This window comes from Lemur catta, chromosome 4, assembly GCF_020740605.2.
Source record: "Lemur catta isolate mLemCat1 chromosome 4, mLemCat1.pri, whole genome shotgun sequence".
Lineage (NCBI taxonomy): Eukaryota > Metazoa > Chordata > Mammalia > Primates > Lemuridae > Lemur > Lemur catta.
The window spans coordinates 242,634-264,239 of record NC_059131.1 but is presented as its reverse complement, the minus strand read 5'-3'; the positions used below and the strand labels follow the sequence as shown (position 1 = coordinate 264,239).

The 21,606-nt window shown below is 45.6% G+C and overlaps 1 protein-coding gene across 1 annotated transcript; it reads left to right on the top strand.

Moving 5' to 3' along the window:
- Nucleotides 1–12,137: 12,137 nt before the first annotated feature.
- On the top strand, nucleotides 12,138–20,626 carry LOC123636550 (5E5 antigen-like). The gene is made up of 2 exons (XM_045548943.1): nucleotides 12,138–12,173; nucleotides 19,522–20,626. The coding sequence occupies exon 2, from the start codon at nucleotides 19,732–19,734 to the stop codon at nucleotides 20,560–20,562; it is 831 nt and encodes a 276-aa protein (XP_045404899.1). The 5' UTR covers nucleotides 12,138–12,173; nucleotides 19,522–19,731; the 3' UTR covers nucleotides 20,563–20,626.
- The last annotated feature ends 980 nt before the right edge of the window (nucleotides 20,627–21,606 follow it).

Below are 21,606 nucleotides of genomic sequence, written 5' to 3'. Positions count from 1 at the left end.
GCACCTTGCTTTGAGCCACTTTTTCAGACTTCACACTCTTGTGAAGACACTCATGTACATGTAAAACTAGTAAAAGTTATATATTTTTCTCTTATTGATCTGCCCAGTGTACGTTAGGTTTCTTGCCCTGGAAGAGCACACTGGGACCCAAAGGGCTGCTGAGCTGATCTCTGGCTGCCTGCAGCATTGCATGGACACAAGTTTTGTTTCCCGAGTCATCTGTTGATGGACATTTGGGTGGTTTCTACCTTTTAGTTACTGTGAATTATGCTGCTATGAACAAATGTGTACAAGTTTTTGTTTAAATACATGTTTTCAATTCCTTTGTGTGTACATTGGTGGAGTGGACTTGCTGGACCTACGGCAATCCTATGTTCAGCCCTTTGCAGAGCTGCCATGCTGTTTTCCACAGTGGCTGCACCATTTGACATTCCCACCACATGTTTCCACTTCCTTGCTAACACTTGTTAGTTTCTAGGAGTTTTTTGTTCTTGTTTTTAAACACCAATTCTAATGATTGTAAAGTGGTATCTTTCTGTGGTTTTGATTTGCATTTACCTAATGGCTTAGTGATGTTGAGCATCTTTTCATTTGTTATTTGTGTACCTTCTTTGGAGAAAAGTCTCTTTAAGTCCTCTACCCATTTTGTTTTCTTGGGTTGTTTGTCTTTTTTGTTGTTGTTGTGTTGTAAGAGTTCTTTACATATTCACTAGAGACCCTTATCAGACATATGAGTTGCAAATATTTTGTCTCATTCTGTTTGTTTTCTTTTCACTATCCTGATAGTGTCCTTGGATGCACAAAGTATTTAATGTTGATGAATTCCAATTTCTCTATTTTTTGTTCTGTTTCCTGTGCATTCAATGTCATACCCAAGAACTCATTGACAAATCCAATGCCAATAAGCACATAAATGCCAGCATGATCTCTCCATCTAGAGGGAGTCCACTCCCACCTGGCCCATTTGGGCCCCTGTCCATTATCCTATCCCCCTATTTAACTCACTCCCTACCTGCTACAAACCACTGTCAATCACAGATCTTTTTACCATCTCTGTCATCTTTCTTTTTCCATGTCATAGAAATGGGGTAGGCCGGGCGTGGTGGCTCACGCCTGTAATCCTAGCTCTGGGAGGCCGAGGCGGGTGGATCGCTTGAGGTCAGGAGTTCGAGACCAGCCTGAGCAACAGTGAGACCCCGTCTCTACTAAAAATAGAAAGAAATTATCTGGCCAACTAAAAATATATATACAAAAAAAAAAATTAGCCGGGCATGGTGGCTCATGCCTGTAGTCCCACCTACTCGGGAGGCTGAGGCAGTAGGATCGCTTAAGCCCAGGAGTCTGAGGTTGCTGTGAGCTAGGCTGATGCCACGGCACTCACTCTAGCCTGGGCAACAAAGTGAGACTCTGTCTCAAAAAAAAAAAAAAAAAAAAAAAAAAAAGAAATGGGATCATACAGTATGTGATCTCTTTAGACTGGCTTCTTGTGCTTGGTGATATGCATGTCACATTCATCCATGTCTTTGCATGGCTCCATAGAACACCCCTTCCTCTTGCTGAATAATATTCCATTGCGTGGATGTACCCCAGCTTGGTTATTGATTCACCTATTGAAGGTCATCCTGACTCTTTAAAGTATTTGGCCATTATGAAGAGAGCAGCTATACATAATTGTATGATGTTTTTTGTTTGGATGCGAATTTCCAAAGCTGTTATCTAAATGCCTAGGGTAGCAGTTATTGGCTTCTATGGTGAGACCATCTTTAGCTTTGGAAAAAACTGCTACACTATCTTCCAAAGTGGCTGTACATTATGCATTCCACTGGCAATGCATGAGAGTTCCTGTTTCAATTTCTTTTTTTTTTTTTGAAACAGAGTCTCACTCTGTTGCCTGGCCTAGAGTGAGTGCCGTGGCATCATCCTAGCTCACAGCAACCTCAAACTCCTGGACTGAAGTGATCCTTTTGCCTCAGCCTCCCGAGTAGCTGGGACTACAGGCATGTGCCACCATGCCTGGCTAATTTTTTCCATATATATTTTTAGCTGTCCATATAATTTCTTTCTATTTTTTAGTAGAGACGGGGTCTCGCTCTTGCTCAAGCTGGTCTTGAACTCCTGAACTCAAACAATCTGCCCGCCTTGGCCTCCCAGAGTGCTAGGATTACAGGCGTGAGCCACCGCGCCCGACCCCTGTTTCAATTTCTATTGCAATTTTTCAAAATTTTAGCCATTTTAGCAGATGTTCAGTGCTCTTTCTCATGGTTGTTTTAATTTGCTCTTCCCTCATGACAAGTGTTGTTGAGCATTATTTTGTATGCTTGTTGGCATCTGTATATGTTTTTTGGTGAAGTGTCTATTCAGATATTTACCCTTTTTTTTCTTTTCTTTGGGTTTTTGGTTTTTTTGTTTTTGTTTTTGAGATGGGATCTCACTCTGTTCCCAGGCTGGATTGCATTGGCATCATAATAGCTCACTGCAGCCTCAAATTCGTGGGCTCAAGCAATCCTCCTGCCTCAGCCTCCTGAGTGGCTGGGACTATAGGTGCACACCACCATGCCCTGCAAATTTTTCTATTTTTTTTTTTTGTAGAGATAGGATCTTGCTCTTACCCAGGTGGTCTTGAATTCCTAGGCTCAAGTGATCCTCCCACTTTAGCCTCCCAGAGTGCTAGGATTACAGGTGTGAGGCACCATGCTGGGCCAGATATTTACCTTTTTTAAGTTTTTATTTCAGGATATTATGAGGGTACAAACATTTTGGTTACATTTTATGACTTTGCCTCACCCAAGCAAGGATTAGAGGCATGCCCTTCCCCTCTACAACACTCACCGCATCCATTAGTTGTGAGTTTAACCACCCCTAACCCACTAATCCCTGGAGAATATTACTACCATGTGAGCACCATAGTGTTGATTAGTCAGTGCCAATTTGATGGCGAGTACATTTGGAGCCTATTCTTCCATTCTTGTGATACCTCACTTTGGAGGATGGGCTCAAGCTCTATCCAGGAAAATATAAGAGGTGCTAGATCACCATCGTTTCTTATAATTGAGTAACATTGCATTGTATACATATACCAGATTTTAATAATCATGAATTGACAGGCACTTGGGTTGTTTCCACATCCTTGCTATAGTGAACTGTGCTGCCATAAACATTTGGGTGCAGATGTCTTTATTATAGAATGTCTTTTGCTCTTTTGAGTAATGCCTAATAGTGATATTGCTGGATGAATGGTATTTCTATTTTTAGCTCTTTGAGGTATCTCCAAATTCTTTTCCACAGAGGTTGCACTAATTTGCAGTCCCACCAGCAGTGTAAGAGTGTTCCCGTCTCTCCACATCTTCACCAGCATTTGTCGTTTTGGGATTTTTTGATAGAGGCCAATCTCACTGGGGTTAGGTGATGTCTCATTGTAGTTTTGATTTGTATTTCTCTAATGATTAGAGATTTTGAACATTTTTTAATATGTTTGCTGGCCATTATTCTGTCTTCTTTTGAAAAGTTTCTGTTCATGTCATTTGCCCATTTATTGATGGGGTGGTTTGATTTTTTTCTTATTGATTTTTTTAAGTTCTAGATAGATTCTTGTTATCAGCCCTTTATCAGATGTGTAGAGAGCAAATATTTTCTCCCATTCTGTAGGCTGTCTATTCACTCTAATGATAGTTTCCTTGGCTGTACTACAAGGCTATAGTAACTAAAACAGCATGGTACTGGCACAAGAACAGAGATATAGTCCTTTGGAACAGGGCTAAGAATCCAGAGATGAAACCATCCTCAGATGGTAATCTAATCTTTGACAAAGCAGACAAAAATATACAGTGGGGAAAAGAATCTCTTTTCAATAACTGGTGCTGGGAAAACTGGATAGCTACATGCAGAAGATTGAAACTAAATCCCCACCTCTCACTTCTTACAAAAATCAATTCAAGATGGATAACAGACCTAAACCTAAAGCATGAAACCTTAAGAATTGTAGAAGATGTTGGGAAGATCCTTTCAGAGATTTGCCTAAGCAAAGAATTTTGGAAGAAGACCCCCAAAGCAATCACAGCAGCAACAAAAATAAATAGATGGGACCTGATCAAATTAAAAAGCTTTTGCACAGCCAAGGAAAGATATTTACATTTTAATTAGGTTTTCTGTTTTCTTCTTGTTGAGTTTTAGTTTCCTTGTATATTTTGCATACAAGTCTTTTTTCAGATGTGCCTTCTAAATATTTTTCTCTCAGTCTATGGCTTGCTTTTTTATTCTCTGAGGATATTTTACAGACTAAACATCTTAAATTTTAAGAAAGTCCACATTATCAATTTCTTTTCTTTCATGTATTATATCTAAGAACTTATCACCAAACCCAAGGCCATGTGGATTTTCTTCTATAACTTTTACAAATTTGCATTTGAAACTTTGTCAATGAACTATTTCCACTGATTTTTGGTTAAACTATGAAATTTGTATCTACACTCATTTTTTTTCCATATGGCTTCCAATTGTTTTGTCACCATTTTTGGAACATCCTTTTCTTTCTCCATTGAATTGCCTTTGTCCCTGTGACAAAATCAGTCTCCTTGGATCTGTTTTGGGGCTCTCTATTCTGTTCCACTTAACTGTTAATATTTGTCTATTCCTTCATCAATATCATTCTCTCTTCATTACTGTAGCTTTATGATAAGTGTTTGAATCCAGATGTGTAAGTTTTTTAACTTTGTTCTTCTTTAGTTTTATGACATTATTGTAGGTTTAGAAACAGTTCATTGATATCTTTGCCTGAAATTTGATTGGGATTTGGCAGAATCTATAGATCAAGTTAGAAAGAATTGTCATCTTAACAATAATGATCTTATCTACTTTTACTGTTTTTTCCAACAACATTTTAAAAATATATTTCTCAGTTTATCTTGCTTTTAATTGAGAAAAGTGTCATGTTTGACAATTTCTCATGACCCAATTATAATCTTACATGATTTTTATTAGTTTCTGCTTAAAAGATGTCTTTTGTAGGACCCAGCTGTCAGTAGTATTGTTTAAAAAAATGTGTATTTATACAAACACACACACATTAAGACCTCTTCCAACTTTAGATGAGATTGTTCTAAACAAAATTTTGAATCTGTTTCAGAAGATATAACAAGATAGTGATATTTTTAATGCTAACTATTAGTATTGCATGATGCTTAAAGCTGTTTTAGATGAAATTTCTACAGTACTTAAATCATCAAAATATATAATAGCCAAGTCAGTGACTGATTTTGTAAATCAGATATATTTGCTAAAAATATAGTTTCTTCTGCTAAAGAGACAAAATTTAAAGATACTTTAGTGTCTGTATCATAAGTGAAAATAGAATGACTATAATCTGAATTTTTATATGACTATTTCCCTAGTGATTGAAACTTTCATTTATTGATTCATGTATTTCCAATTTCTGTTCTCCTTTTTTTCATATTTGGAAAGCATATTCATATTCTTGTTAAAGCTTTATACCAGGGGTGGGGAACATGTGGTCTTCTAGGTCCTTAAGGGAAGCCTTTTGACTAAATCTGAATTTTATAGAACAAATTCTTTGTTTATGGGGGAGAGTACATCAGTCTGCTGTCAGCTTTTGACAATGGTGTTTCTGTTTGAAGGTGAATTTGTGAAAAGTTGCACAGCTCAAAAAGTACTTTTTAATTTTGTCTGCTTATCAGTCCATCACGTCAAAGAAGACCAAGAGAACACTGAAGGAATAAAACAGATTTTTTGATGAGGATTGGGAATTGCAATATTATTTCATTTCTGCTGAAGATAAGATGATTGCTTTGTGATATTGCAGTATCAACATTAAAGAAATTCAATGCTCATAAGCATTATAACACTCCTTGGAGAGGCACAAAAGATTATATTGTAGAAATCAGAAGATGAAAAGCAAAAGCAAAGACAATTCTTTTAAGCAGCAGTAAGACTTGGAAGTAATGCCACTGAAGCAACTTATAAAGTAGCTTATATACTCAGGAAAAAAGAGAAGCCATTCAGTGATGTAGCAATTGTGAAAGAATGCATTGTTGAAGTTGTAGGATGCTTAGACCCTGATAACATTGCAAAGTACAAACAACTGCCTCTTTCAAAGAGAAACATAACTGATCAGCAGCATGAATTAGCGTTCAACTTAACAGAACAACTTCATGCAATACTTCGAAAGGAAAATATATATTATTCAATTGCTTTGGATGAATCAACTGATAATACTGACTAGGCACAAGTTTCATACTTCATTCGGGTCATAACAGAAGATTTTCTTTGCTACAAAGAGTTACTTGCTTTGGGTATGCTTGTGAACGGAACATGGGGGATAAATATCTTAAACAAAGTGTGGATAGCCCTGTGGAAATATGACTGGACAAAAAGGGTATGATCTAAAGGTGATACATTGAGTGGGAAAACCCATCAAGGCTTGTCCAGATTCTTCTTGGCCTCTCTGATCATGCACATGATACATTAGTTGATGAGCAGCTACTTCTGTTATACAACCAAATATATTTTGATTCTGATATTCTCAATTGTATTTCAGGTCTAATGTGTTTTCCTAGGAGTATTAATTATTCGGTTTGTATTGTATTATGCAAATAAGGCACAGATCCTTTTTTTATCATTAACTTCAAGACTAGCTACATCAACATAATTACTTACAACTTCAATTAAATTTGGAAACATTCCAGAGTTTAGGCTTCCAATAATTCTTTGTGATCCTCCAAAAGGTAAATTATTTTTTCCCATAAAAAATAGCAACATCTGAAATCACTCATAGAATGTCCTGCCATTTTTGTTTCTCTGGTTTCATCACTTTCTGCAAAGCATCACTGAGGAAGTTGACTTTGAATATCCTTTTAAACTCTTCTGTTTTTGAAAGCTTCATGATAAAACATTGAATCACCATGGTCACAAATTCTGTTTGTGTTCTTCCTTTCTTTGAATACTTTTTCCCACCAGCCAATACTTGATTCTGTTGTATTACTGTAAAAGTTATGCATGGAAACAAAGTAAAGACAAGGCCCCTCTGGAGTAAATGATCCAGTCACAATGAGTCAATTTGCCATTTGAATTTTTTTTTAACAAAGTCATTCTTTTAAAATGTTCAGACATTAATTGTGAAAGAACTTCTAAAATGAATTATTTCTCTGGTCTAAGGTGACCAGCATTTTAGAGAGTGAACCCACGACACAACCATAGCTGAAGAAAAAAGTACGATAAATAAGTTTACATATATCTGTTATTACTTTAACATAATACCTGTAAAGAGAAATTTATTTGGAATTATATATTAGTCTTCATTATTTAATTTATTTGTTCCATAAGCACTTTTATGATAAAACAGAACTAGGTAACGCTGTCAATTACTAGTAATTAATAGTACAAATAATTAAATATGCAGGTGTTTGAAAAAATATAATAATATTTTAAAATCAAGTTTAATCTAGAGTAGTTTTAGATTTACATAGAAATTGCAAAGAAAACACAAGATATTTCCCAGGTAGCTCCAACCCCTAGTTTCCTCTCTTATTAACATCTTCTATCAGTATGTATGACTTGCCTTGTTAACATCTTACATGTGTCTTACATCTGTCAGAGTTAATGAACAAATACTGATATGCTGTTATTAACCAAAGTCCAAATCTTACTTGGGTCCCCTTAGTTCTAACCTGCCCTGTGCCAGGGTCCCATCCAGGATCCCATGTGACGTTCAGTTGTCCTCTTAGTCTCTTCTTGGCTGTGACAGTTCCTCAGGCTTTCCTTCTTCTGACGACCTGATAGTGGTGAGGAGGATTGGTCACATTTTTTGTAGAATGTCCCCCATGGTGATTTAGAGGGTGGTCCCTGGTGACAATCCCAGCCCGGTAACCCACCACGCTAGCGCAGCCAGGACCCGTGCCCTAAGCATAAACACTACCCCTAACCCATAACCCTACCCCGAAACAGAACATCTAACCCAAAATCTATTACTCACCGTAACACGTAAACCTAAACCTCACCCTAAATTTAATCCCGTAAACTTACCTTAATGCATGACTTACCCTGACAACCCCTATCCCATAATTGTAACCCAATAACTTCCATACAAGCAGAATAGGATATTTGGTAACATTAATTTTCTGTCATTTTCAACAAGATATATTTCTTATGAAGGAAATTAAAGTCCTTATTATATTTTTTCTTATTAACAAAGTATTAATCTTATAAAAATAGCACAGCAGTAAATAAGAGAAAGAAATTACTGAATGAGAGGATAATGAATCTGTGAATCATAGTAGGAATTTACAACATTAATTATGGTTAGATATATTCTCTCAGTGATTTTGTGCCACATGAATGGGATAGAAGTATCTTTGTGTTTTGGAAAGTCTTGGGTGAGGTTCTGCGCCTGTTCACCTGCAGTTGCCATGTGTGCTGCCTGCGTCTGTTTCCAGACGCTAGAGGGGGCCTTAGATTTAAAGAAACAAAAAGGACTTTTCTACAATGGATGTGTGGTTTATTTTGCCTTCTGTAAAGCTCTTTTGGTGATTGTAATTTAACAAATAAAATCACAATTGTATGGAACAAATAAAATCATAATTAGATGGGGGTTATGGGTCACAGAAGTGAAGCACTATTCTTGTCACCTCATGCTTACCATCATTGATGTTAATTTTGATCAGCTGGATGAGCTAGAGTTTGTCAAGTTTCTTTAGGGTGAAGTTACTTTCTCCCCATGCCCATATTGTACGTATTCTTATGGAGGAGGTCACTGTGCAGAGCGGGAGGAGGAGTTTGTTCCATACACTTGATGGCTGAGTGTCTACATTAATTACTTGGAATTATTTTGCAAAGGAGATTTCTACTAAACTCCATTTCCTCATGCATGTGTTTATGTAAGCCTTTGGTTATTATTCAGTCCTACAACATTTTGTTGCTCAATTACTTCCTGTGGCAATTGGAGCTCTTCCCATTGGCTCCCATTTTCTTTTGACATAATTGCATCTTTTTTTTTCCTGAGCACTTCCTTACTTTCTGATACTTCAAGATCATCCTGGCTCATATATTTGCTATCCCACTCCTAGTACCAGCCATTTCTGCATAGGATCCTGGTTCCTTTTATTAGAGAAGGGTATTAAAAACTCACATCTGGCAGCTAAATGTTCTCATTGTATCTTGGCCCTCAGAGCTGACAATGCAGGAAAGTGTATGTGTGTGTTCTAGCCTACATACACATACCTAATTATAAAGATTCCTATGTGGAACCATCTGTATCTATGTTATGTTAAACATGAGTTTATTTTGATGTCTCTACCTCTGATGTCTTATCATGTGGATCATTCTAGCCTTCTCCCCTTGCTAATCTGTAACCTCCTACTTCAACAGTGAGAAACCTGGCTCCCACCATCTGCCACTTATGTAAGTCATTGTTCCTTTCCATATACAGATATAGTAGTTTTAGGATTGTTAACAATTACCCTCATTGGAAAGAACTTTATAAAATAGAATCCAGTGTTGAGGTATCAATGTTTGCCTCTAGCCTAGAGATTCCACTCATTTCCAAAGGTACTTACATCAGTTCCACTTGCCCTATATCTTCAGTGAGTTTTTTTATACACTTTTATCTTAGTGCATTTTGTGTTGCTGTTCACCTATTACAGGTTACCTGAGGCTGGATAATTTATAAAGAAAAGAGGTTTATTTGTCTCTTGATTTTGGTGGCTGAATGTCCCAAGATTGGGCATCTGCCTCTGGTGAGGGCCTCAGGCTGCTTCAGCTCATGGTGGAAAGAGGAAGGACGGCAGGTGTGTGCAGAGACCACATGACAAAAGAGAATACAGAGAGAGAAACCGAGGCAGCTGGACTCTTTAACGACCTTCTCTTGAGGGAACTAGTCCATTCCTATGAGAGCAAGAACTCACTCATAGCCTGCCATGGGAGAGCATTAAGCTATTAATGAGGGATCCACCTTGATGATAAAAAGACCTCCCACTAGGCACCACATCTCCAAACTGCCACACTGGGGATCAAATTTCAATATGAGTTTTGCTGGGAACAAACCACATCCAAACCATAGCAATGTGTAACACAGTTCGAGTCTTCATTACATCATGCATTCTGTGCCAGGATACTCCATATCTTGAATAGTGTAACTTGATTTGAATAGATTTGATTTATTCCTTAGGCTGTAAAACTGTGTGTTTTGACAAATGCACAGTGGCAGGTATCCACCATTAAAATATCACATAGGATATTTTAAACTCCTACCCTATGCAGCCACTGGCTTGCCATCTGGGTAGTTTTGCCTTTTCCAGAATCTTATTAAATGGGATCATACAGTGTGTATCCTCCTCAGACTGTCTTCTTCCACTGAGATATATGCAAGTAAGATTCATCCATGACAGTTCATTCCTTTCTATGGCTGAATGGTGTTCCATTGTGTGGATGTACCCCAATTAGGTTACGCATTTTTATAAGAAAAACTTTTCTAACTTTGATCAGTGTTGGGAGGCCTGCAAGTTAACTGACAATAGACAGCTTAATAAGAGGGACAATACTTGGCCTCTTGTCCCACAAATATCACTGTGGGACTGTTACAAATGCACCAGAAGGCAGGAACTAGTTCACAAAGAGGCAAAAATAGCTCAAAGACAATGAACAGGAGTAGAATCTGAGCATCCATGAGGGTTACAGTTTTCCTTTGAAACATAAAATTTCACGCTACAGGAACCCTTATTTTTGATCATAAATAATTAAAGTCAGATTATTCTTGTTTTCAAAGTAAGTTTAATTTTGTTAAATATTCCCTGATTATTTACATAATTGCAGCAAGAATGGTACTGATTACATAGGTCTCTTCAAGTTTGCTTTGCTGGAAGTTTTCATAGGGAATCTCAGATTGGACTTTTAAAAGTCTTATTGAGGCTAGAAGCCAAGTCAGAACCCTAATATCAGATTTCAACTGCAGTACCTATAGATTTTGGTGAATTCCTCTTTTCTTGAAGTCCCCCAAATATCTCAAGATTCCCAGGCCTGCCAGGAAATGACCTTCCTTACTCACCTGTCAGGCTGGCAACTCTGTAATCCAGGTATCAGGCTGGTTTTTCTCAGAGGGATTTGTAACTATTGGCTCCATAAATCAAACTTAGCTCTTTAAAATTGTCTAGTCATAGCTGATCTTTCTTAGAGTATAAATTTTTAATCTTATAACAGCCACGTTATTAATTATTTTCTCTGTTGTGGATAGTCTCTTGGTGTGTGCGTTAAAACACACCAAGATTCTAGATTTCTTCTAGAATCTTCATAGTTTTGCATTGTAATTTAAGTCTGAGGACTCTTTTCAGTGAATTTTTGTGTAAGTTGTAATGTTTATGTTTACAGTTATTTAATTCCCTATGTTTTGCACTTAATTTTTCCCTTCCTCACCATTTTTGTAAAACACACAGGATAGTAGGCCCTCTCAGTTTGGATTTCCAAATCCTGGCACTGAATATGCTGAACGCAGAATTTAACCGGCCCCGCAGCGCGGCGGGGAGGGGCGCTCGCTGGGGCCGCGAGGTGAGCCCCGAGGGTGCAGCGCCCGCGCCGGCCAGCAGGGGGCAGAGCGCGCGTCCTGGCCCCCGACCAGCGCCCTGCGCGAGGGGCCGCCGCTCACCCCGCGGCAGGGCTGCGCCGCGTCACCGCCCGTGGGGCTGCGGAGGCGCGGCCAGTGATTGAGACCTTCTTACCCGCAGCCCTGAGGCCCCGAGGGTGAGTGCGACCTTCCGGTCCCAGCCTCGGGGAGACTGCCTTGCTGTCCGCAGCCACCTGCCGAGGGGCAGCCTGTCCTGAGACCCGGGAGGGGCTCCGTGTGGACATTTGGAAATGGGGAACCACAGTTTCCACCACACTGGGGTCCCCCACGCCCAGGACGTGGTGGCCACGGGTGTGACGTCCACGCGGTGGCCTCTCTACCCTAATGGGGTATCAGACTCTGAGTGGGACGTGGGTCTGGCTCAGCCTCTGTGAGGGAGTTCGTTGTCATCTCTGTTTCACTGGCAGGGTGTGCAGGTGGTTGTTCATAAACGGAGTTTCCCTACAGTAATTTCCTCCTTCCAGGGAACGTGGCATCGCAGCGCAAAGTCCTCTGTGTCCTGCCTTCAGAGTCTCCAGCGTCATTGCTGTGTGAGGTCTGCGACTGCACGGTAAGTACTCCCGTGTGTTTTACTGTGTGTTTTGCAGCAGCCACACGCTCCCAGGTCATCACCGTTAACCCCGAATCAGGAAATACACCTTTCTCCCTGACAGTCCAATCCACCAGGCCCACTTCACCGCCTTCCCCAAGTGGGAGAACAATGTGTCCTTCCCTTCGGTTCCAGTTTTCTTTTTCTGGAACTGTTCCTGAGATTATCGCTCAGTTTCCCAGCCTTGGCAGATCTAAAGAGCAGAGATGACTCCGGGGGGGGGGTGTGCGCAGCGCTTCCTCCTGAGCAGCACAGGACTGCCATGGCCTGCAGACCCTGGGCGGTCCTGCCTGCTACCCTCTCCCATGCAGTCTACCCCAGCTGCCTGCAGTCTACTCTGCTTTCATTTTTAGGTGCACAGCAGGCTTTTGGTGACTCAGGGCTTTTATTCGAGTTCCATCAACTTGTCCATACAGTAAACACCCTTAACAAATTTTCTAAGGCTTTGCCCAGCTAGACCCTTAAAGTCACAGCAGTTTGTAATATCTAACAGTAGAAAAAGTGGGTGATGTGATTTTTCAAAAGACAAAAAAATTTCTTTCTTTCTTTCTTTTTTTTTTTTTTTTTTGAGACAGGGTCTCACTTTCTTGCCCGGGCTAGAGTGAGTGCCGTGGCATCAGCCTAGCTCACAGCAACCTCAGACTCCTGGGCTTAAGCGATCCTACTGCCTCAGCCTCCCGAGTAGGTGGGACTACAGGCATGAGCCACCATGCCCGGCTAATTTTTTTTTTTTTGTATATATATTTTTAGTTGGCCAGATAATTTCTTTCTATTTTTAGTAGAGACGGGGGTCTCACTCTTGCTCAGGCTGGTCTCGAACTCCTGACCTCGAGCGATCCACCCGCCTCGGCCTCCCAGAGCTAGGATTACAGGCGTGAGCCACCGCGCCCGGCCTTTCTTTCTTTCTTTCTTTTTCTTTTTCTTTTTTTTTTTTTAAGACAGAGTCTTGCTCTGTTGCCCAGGCTAGAGTGCCATGGCATCAGCCTAGCTCACAGCAACCTCAAACTCCTGGGCTTAAGCTGTCCTTCTGCCTCAGCCTCCCAAGTGTCTGGGACTACAGGCATGTGCCACCATGCCTGGCTCATTTTTTCTATATATTTTTAGTTGTCCAGCTAGTCTGTTTCTATTTTTAGTAGAGATGGGGTCTCGCTCTTGCTCAGGCTGGTCTCGAACTCCTGAGCTCAAACGATCCACCTGCTCCGGCCTCCCAGAATGCTAGGATTACAGGCGTGAGCCACTGCCCCCGGCCCCCCAAAAATATATATATTATTTGATATATCATGTGTAAGAATCACCTTCAATTTATATATAAATCAAGGAAATATAGCTAAACAGAGTTCATATTTGGGATAATCAGTAAAGAAAAATTAAATCTCACTGCCAAATGAAAGGCAAATGGCCCAATTGATCATGGAAATTTCATAAGAATTTACTGAGCCACATATTACCTTACTGTAATTCTCTAGCTGTGTGTGTGCACGTGTGTGTGCACACCGGTTGCAAGGTATCTCAGGTTTGCACACTTATGTTTACATCACCAATCGATATAGTTAAGTGATAAAGTCCTAGTCCATATTATGACAATATATATAAATATTTGAAAGCACCTTTTAAAATTTCACCATTTTTACCACTTGTGAATATATAATTCAATGGAGTGTCATATATTGGCCGTGTTGTGCTACCATCAATTTATTAATAACTCCAGATTTTTTTTTTTTTTTACTTCCAAAGGAAACTCAGCACCCATTAAAAAGTCAGTTTCCTTTCCCTGTCCCCCAAGCCCCTGGGAAGCACTAATCTATTTTTCATCGCCGTGGATTTGCCTGCTCTGGACATTTCATACTAATGGGCTCATATAATATGTGGCCTTTTGTGTCTGATTTCTTTCACTTAGGACATTTTCGAGGTTCATCCATGTTGTGATATACATCAGTACTTCATTCCTTTTTTCTGTATGATTAAAGACATACAGCATTCACCATTCTTAAGTGCACACTCCAGTGGCATGAACCACATGCACACTGTTGTGTAACCATCACCACCATCCACCTCCAGAATTTCTTTCATCTGCCCCAAGTGGAACCCTATACTCGTTAAACACCCACTTCATATTTTCTCTTCCCTCAGTCCCTGGAAGCATACTCTATTTGTCGTTGTGTGCCTGGGTTGTTTCACTTAGCATGATGTTGTTACGTATGTCAGAATTTCCTCATTTTTAAGGCTGAATTATATTTCATTGTGTGGATGGACCACATTTTATTTATCTGCTCATCTGTCAGTGGACACTTGTGTTGCTTCCACCTTTTGGCACAGTGAATAATGCTGCCATGGACGTGGGTGTTCAAGTCCCTGTTTTCGGTTCTTTTCAGTATATACCCAGGAGTGGAATCACTGCGTTGTCAGTGAATTCCATGCTTAATTTTTGAGGTACTGCCATATTGTGTTCCATAATAGCGGCTCCATTTTACTTTTCTCTTCCCTTTTTATGCTGAATAATATATCAGGTTATGATATACCTAATTTTGCTTATCCATCCATCTGTTGATGGACATTTGGGTTGTTTGCACCTTTTGGCTATTGTAAACAGGGCTGCTATAAATGTTCATGTACAAGTTCTTATTTGAACACTTGTTTTCTAATCTTTGGAGTATATACCTTTGAATGGAATTGTTGAGCTATGGTAATGCTACATGTAAATTTTTGAGGGAACATTCAACTATTTTACACACAGCCTGTACCATTTCGTATTTCTACAAAGAGTGTGTAAGGGTATCCAGTTTTTCTGCATCCTTGCCAACACATATCTTTAATGTTTTTTAACAATAGCCTTTCTAGCATGTGTGAGTGGGTATGTCATTGTGGTTGGAATTTGAATTTCCATAATAACTAATAACGTGTAGTATCTTCTTATGTGCTTGTTGGCCAATTGCTTCTTTCTCTCTCTCTCTCTCTCTCTCTCTCTCTCTCTCTCTCTCTGTGTGTGTGTGTGTGTGTGTGTGTGTGTGTGTGTGTGTGTGTGTAGTGTGTATTTTAAGCTCTTTATCCATGTGGTTATTTGGTTATTTGTCTTTTTCCTATTCAGTCTTAAAAGCTACTTATATATTCTGGATAGCAGACCCTCATTGGATATATAATGTGCCTCTTTGGGTTGTCATCTTACTTTCTTGGTGGTGTCTTTCGATTTCCAAAAGTTTTTATTTTTGAGGAAATTTTCTTTACTGGCTATGCTTATGGTGTCAGTTCTAAGAAACCATTCTTACACCCAATGTTATGAAGGTTTTTCTCCATGTCTTCTTCTAGGGTTTATGTTTTCACCTCTTACATTTAGGCCTGTGGACCATTTTGAGTTCAATTTTTCTGTGTGGTATGATGTCAGGGTACATTTTCATTCCTGTGCATGTGGATAGTTGTCTGACATCACTTGTGGAATTTAGGGACCTGTGGTGGGGTGGGCAGGGACAGCCGGGTCCCTGACACAGGCCATCAGGGTCCTGGGCAACGTTAATCTCATGGAACCCCTTTCCCTGGGGCCACGACCCCCTGTCCTGCCCCTCCAACCCGGGGCCACAAGAAGGGCCTGGCTCAAGCTGGAGCAGAGAACCTGCCAGTGCCCAAGTCCTGCCACTTTGGTGAGGGCCATCTGTGCCGGGTTCTGGCCAGCCCCACCTCTGCCTGCAGGGCAGAAAGGCCGAGGCCCCACCTCTTCCTGTGCCTGTCGGCACCCCTGTCACTGGGCCCTTTCTGGGGAGGCTCCTGGGGGCCTCCACCCTCCTCCGCCCAGCCGCCTGTGCCCCTGGCTCTGAGGGAACAAGTGCTATCCCCAGGAGGCTGGGGTCTCCCCAGGAGCCAGCTGGCCCACAGCTCTGTGGTGACAGCAGTGACAGCTGCCACTCAGGTCAGTGTCCAGGATAGGCACTAGCCCATGACACAGGGAGCCAGGAGACCTCACCACACCCAGAACACCCTACCACATTCCCAGAGGGCACAGTGGTGACAGAAAGCAGAGCCAGAGGATGGGGACATCTGGCCAATGGCCCAGCCCCCTGGAAAAGCCAAGGCACGGGAACATGCTCACATCTGCACACACATGCACATGCAGCACAGGAAAGGTGGGGGACTGGAGAGGAAAGAGACGATGAGGTTATGGTGACAGACAACTAAACAGAAAGCACTGACCACAAGTGGACACAGCCAGAAGTAAGCTGAAACACAGCTGTTTCCACAATGGCTGACAGGGACAGGGCGATCACAGGGTCGTGGTGGGCGGGACAATGTCCTTGAGCTTCAAGGATGCACGGCAGGATGTGAAGTGGGGTCTGAGGGTACCTCAACGCATGTCCCAATGTCCAAGAGGAAATATGTGCAAGTGCATGACACAGAACATGCACACATGAGCACACATCACAGGAACAGGTGTGCACACACAGCAAGGACCACACATGCACACAGTTCAGGAACACATGTGCACACACATGCACGGCACAGGAACATGCACACGTGTGCACACAGATGGAGCAAGTGGCACAATGTCACAAGTGCTGAGTCTACAGGTGGTGGTTTGCTGCCACCTCTTTGGTGCTTTTTGTTCTATTTTTCAACTTTTCTATGTATGTGAAAATTCCCCAAGTCAGAAGTGGAGAGAAGTGCAGAGGGGCTGGAGGCAGAGGGGCCGGGTGAGCTCCTGGCCACACGGAGGGACGGGCCTCCACAGCCTGGGGCCACAGACACCTGCCCGCAGACTCAGCCCCCTCTGGCCACTGGAGCCACCTGCCCCCAGCCACGTGCCAGCACTGTCCTCGCTCACGGGAGGCTCATGATGTGCAGTGACAGCTTCTGACAGGGAGAGCAGTGTTCACCCCAATCTGCTCCAAGGCCAGACACCCATCACAGGCCCAGGAGGTGGCAAAGGTGGGGACTGAGACTCAGGATGTGGCATCAAGGAGTCCAGAGATGCTCTAGGAACTACATTCTCCCCCAAACCTGCCCCAGACATGGCGAGGTCTGGTGCAATCCCTGGGCCCTGTGTTCCGAGAAGAGCAGGTGTCTCCAAGCACAACCACGTCCCGTGTCCTCACTGCCTGTTAAAGCACAGAATCCACCCCCCAGATTTGGAACTGCGGACCTCTTGGGAAGTCTGCACGACCATCCCTCCCTGAGCGTGGACCCTGGGCCCTGGAAGGGAAGCTGCCTGGCCAGGACAAAGCCCACGTGGCACTTACTTGATCTTGCTGAAGAAGATGTCCACGTCGGTGACAGTCACATTCTTCCTGTCGATCACCTGGCAGTCCTTGCACAGCTTTGACCAGTTCTTACTGTGCATCTCCTTCCCTGTGGCCCGCGTGTCCCCATGCACTGCAAAGCACCAGAAGGCCTCCTGCAGGGCACTGAGCATGGGGGGCCGTGGCAGCCGCCCCCTCACTGGCACCTTTGGACTCCAGTGACAGCCGCTTGGCTGCCTTGTCTTTGGCAGGGTCCCCCGGGGACTTAGGGGGTGTCCTGTTGGCTGCTTTGGCGGGTTTGGCCTTGCTGTCGGCCACGTTGCTGTGGGAGGAAGGAGAGCAGAAAGGCATCATTCTTCTTCTCACAGGGCCCAGCATCCCCGGCTGGCCCAGGGACAGGACAGGACACGCACTGCATGTGCCACGGCAGGCTCAGGATACGCCCAGAGTCCAGAGATGGGCAGGCCCTCATCGGAGCCCCTCAGAGCCACCTGCTCTGCAAGTGAGTGTGTTTCCAGGGGAGGAGACAGCAGGGCCAAGAGAGGCTGGGAGGCACTGCAGCCCTCCTGGCACCCGGACCCTGCCCGCTGCCAAGCTGGTGGGTCAAGGACCCCACCCCCCCAATCAGTTAAAACCATCAGCAAGAGCAGAGCCCAGGTGGGAGCCAAGCTGGGCACCCTGGGGGGCTCCAGGCCAGGGAGGCTCAGGGTCTGACCTGGCACAGCAGACCCTGCCTGACACCCCCAGCCACAGCTGCATGGCTCCCTCCCTGGGCCACTCCCCCCTGCAGCTCTGGGGCTGCCAACCCTGGGAAGGACCCAGAGCAGCCTCAGTGCTGAGCCTTCTGGCCACAGGACTGAGTCTTGCCTGGGGGAGGGTGAGCGGTGACCCTCAGGATGTCCAAGGAGGACCTGCCCCAAAGCCCAGAGCCCAACCAGCGTGCAATGGCCCCTCAGGGCCAGGGAGGTTGTGGGGGCTCCAGGTGGGGAGCGCAGCCATGCTCGTGGACTTTCAAGGTGCCCGGCCCCAGGGCAGGAGGCCAGGCCCCCTGAGGTGGAGGCTGAGGAGGTGCAGGGCCACGCCAGGCACTCTGGGTCCTCAGCCATGGCGCGTGCCTCCACCACAAACACTGACACGGGGCCAGGTGGGACAGGCAGTGGGTTGCTGAGGCCACTCCCCCCCCAGTGCCAGCTCTGTGCCAGGGTGGGACCCCAGGGAGTGACCCAGCCTGTGGGTCACCTAGAGAGGTTACAGCTACCTGCCCGGGGAGCCAAAGCCCAGAGGCCCAGCGGCAGCAGAGACCCTCAGAATCCAGACAAACACAGCCTTGGCTGGAGGATCAGTGCCAAGAGCAGCAGGCTGATGTCATGACTCTGAAGTTCACGAATCCCCTTCAAATCTGGGGCTCTCAATTCCAGTTATGGCCAAGGTATGGCGGGTGGTTCCTGAGTGCGGCTCCAGCTGAACTCAAGCTCCTACAAATGTCCCAAAACAGCCAGAAAAACCCAGACAAAGCTCACTGGGCTGAGGCTCTCGGGTGGCTGCACAGAAAGTGCAGTGGCCCCAAGGAGGCTGTTCCTGGTGGCACCAGGACCCCACAGAGGGCTCGGGGCTGGGGCAGGAGCGGGGAGGCCGGAGGGAAGAGCAGAAATTTAAATCAGAAGCCTCAAGGGAATTGGCCTGAAATGTGAAGCCTGAGGCCCCCCTGGTTCCGGAGGGGCGAGGAAAGGCCGCGGGGTGTTGCGCCGACACCATTTCTTTGTCTGAAATAGGAGCTTCCCACAGGGCCGGCCGTGGGTTTGCCACGGGCACCTCTGCAGCATGCAGACACCTAAGAAGGAAAAGCTGTTAAGAAATTACTGGAAGCAATAGTGGGTTCGGTGAGAACACATGAACTTCTTGTGGGTGTGTTACACTTGGTCAAAGAGAAAGAAACCTTTTATGAGGTTTGGTGTGAGTTCTATGGTCTAAGAAACACCCTATCAGGAGAAAATGGGAAGGAAGAAAATGTCCGTGAGGGATTTGAGATGCGCCGTCCCTGCTGCTGGGATGGCGCCATTTCTCCCGAGCATTCCTCTGTTTCCCAGACGTCCTCCGCGTGCCGTGGTGGAGGTCGGAACCCATTGCGCACTGACGCCGGGACAGCGCAGCGGAACCCGGGAGGGGACGGAGGAGGGGCCAGGGACTCAGCAGCCTCGCGAGCCGGCCCTGGGCGCGCACGCAGGATGCCTGAGCCTGCCCGGAGACCGGCCTTCGGGGCAAAGCGAGACTGAGGACCGAGCGGAAGTCCTGCCCTCATGAGGACGGCCTTCTGGCGGGAGCACAGGTGCGAACACACAGGTAAGCGATGCGATTCCAGGCGGGAAGCGGTGCCGGGAGGAGCGATCGCAGCAGGTAGGGGGGCCGCGCGCGGTGGAGGCGGTGGGAACAGCCTGGTCTGGGCGGGCGCGCGAGAACGTTCCGGCGCATCGTGGGCCGCAGCCCTCCTGCCAGGCGGGCGCCTGGTGCCGGTTCACCGGCTGTGGTCTGCGGACACTGGGTCGCGTGCCCGGGCGCTGAGGACAATAGGCCCGCGCTGTAAACTTCCTGAGCAAAAAATGCTCCCGCCGGGAACTTCCCCACGCGCAGCCGCTGCCCTCGGGTGTGGGGAGCGGCCGCCCGCAGAGGCCGGAGGCCGGGCGAGCACCGGCGTTCCGGGAAGGCGAGGCCGTGAGCGACACAGAGGAGGGAGTGGACGCAGGAGCCACGCGGCCACCTGGAGAGGGACAGCGGGGCGGCCAGACCAGAAGGCGGCCTGGGAGGAAAGTCCGGGAAAAATAAGCGTTGATGTCGGGGCAGCCGAGGAGGCTCCGGAGCGTGGAAAAGCAGAGCCCCTTTCAACTCCACCCTGGCGTCAGCCGGCCGGGACTGGCTCCACCGGCCGAGCCAGGAGCCAGGGTGAAGCCAGACGTTGGCTGCTGCGCACGCGATCCTGGAGCGCGGCGCAGCGCAGGGCCCGGCGGCTGAGAGCCGGTTCTTGGGAGAGTCCTGCCCGCGCCAGCGGCCTTCCCTGCAGCCGAGCGGCCCCTGGGATGAAGGACAGGTGGAGGGGGGGGCGGCGCGGAGGGGCCGCGGAAAAGACGCCATGACACAGCACGGCAGCAGGTGGCTCACACACGCGCCCGAGCTCTGTTCTAGGTTTTTGTTGTTGTGGTTTGCCCTGAACATGTATTAGCCTAACAAAATATTAAAAAGGCTCTTTAAAATAAAACTAACAGAATGAGTTAGGCCCTGCGTGCCGCTGCGGGAGGCTGAGCGAGGCTGCTGCTTGTTCCGCGGAACCACACGCGCCTTCCGCCCGGGGAGGGCAGGAGGAGACAGCGGGCGGCAGCTGTCGAGGAAGGGGGTCCGGTCCGTACTCTGCAGCTGGGGTGCCGGCGGGCACAGGCGGGGCTGAGGACAAGGGCGCGACCCTGTGTGCTCTTCTCTGTTGTTTGAATTGCCTCATTAAATCCATGTGCTATTTCCATTATGACAGTAATAAGACTAAATTTAATTTAAAAAGAAATTGAAGGTGCAAGCAGAGATTTATCGGACTGTGGAGGCGTCCAGACCAACAGTGAGCCTGGAGGCCTGTAGCCTTTCCCGCCGAGCATGGCCCAGGCCCTGCTCTGCCCTCCCCAGTGCTGCACTGCCCGTTGTCTCGCCCTTCCCGGCACAGGTCTGCTCCCTCCGCCTTCCTGCCCCCCTCTAGTTTCTGCGGGGACTGGATATGAACCCTGGGCAGCAGAACTTCATGCCCCTTCACACCTGTACTGCTCTAATCTTCCACCATTAGGGAATATAAATAGTAAAAGGAGCTCTGGAAGACAAACTGCTGACCCCTAGAGTGCAGCAATAAAGGGAAGACATCCCAGGGGGGCACCCTGCGCTCCCAGGTGAATTCCCTGCATCAAGGTGCGCTCCAGTACCCCTAGGTGAGTGCCCTGCACCCCCAGATGAGCACCCTGCAACCCTAGTGGGTACCCTGCATCCCAGGTGAGTGCCCTACACCCTCAGGTGAGTGCCCTACACCCTCAGGTGAGTGCCCTGCATCCCAGGTGAGTGCCCTACACCCTCAGGTGAGCACCCTGCAACCCTAGGTGGGTACCCTGCATCTCAGGTGAGTACCCTACACCCCCAGGTGAACACCC

Bases quoted from the DNA above. Each gene is read 5' to 3' on its own strand.
- LOC123636550 (XM_045548943.1), top strand. From the start codon at position 19,732: ATGAGGACGGCCTTCTGGCGGGAGCACAGGTGCGAACACACAGGTAAG.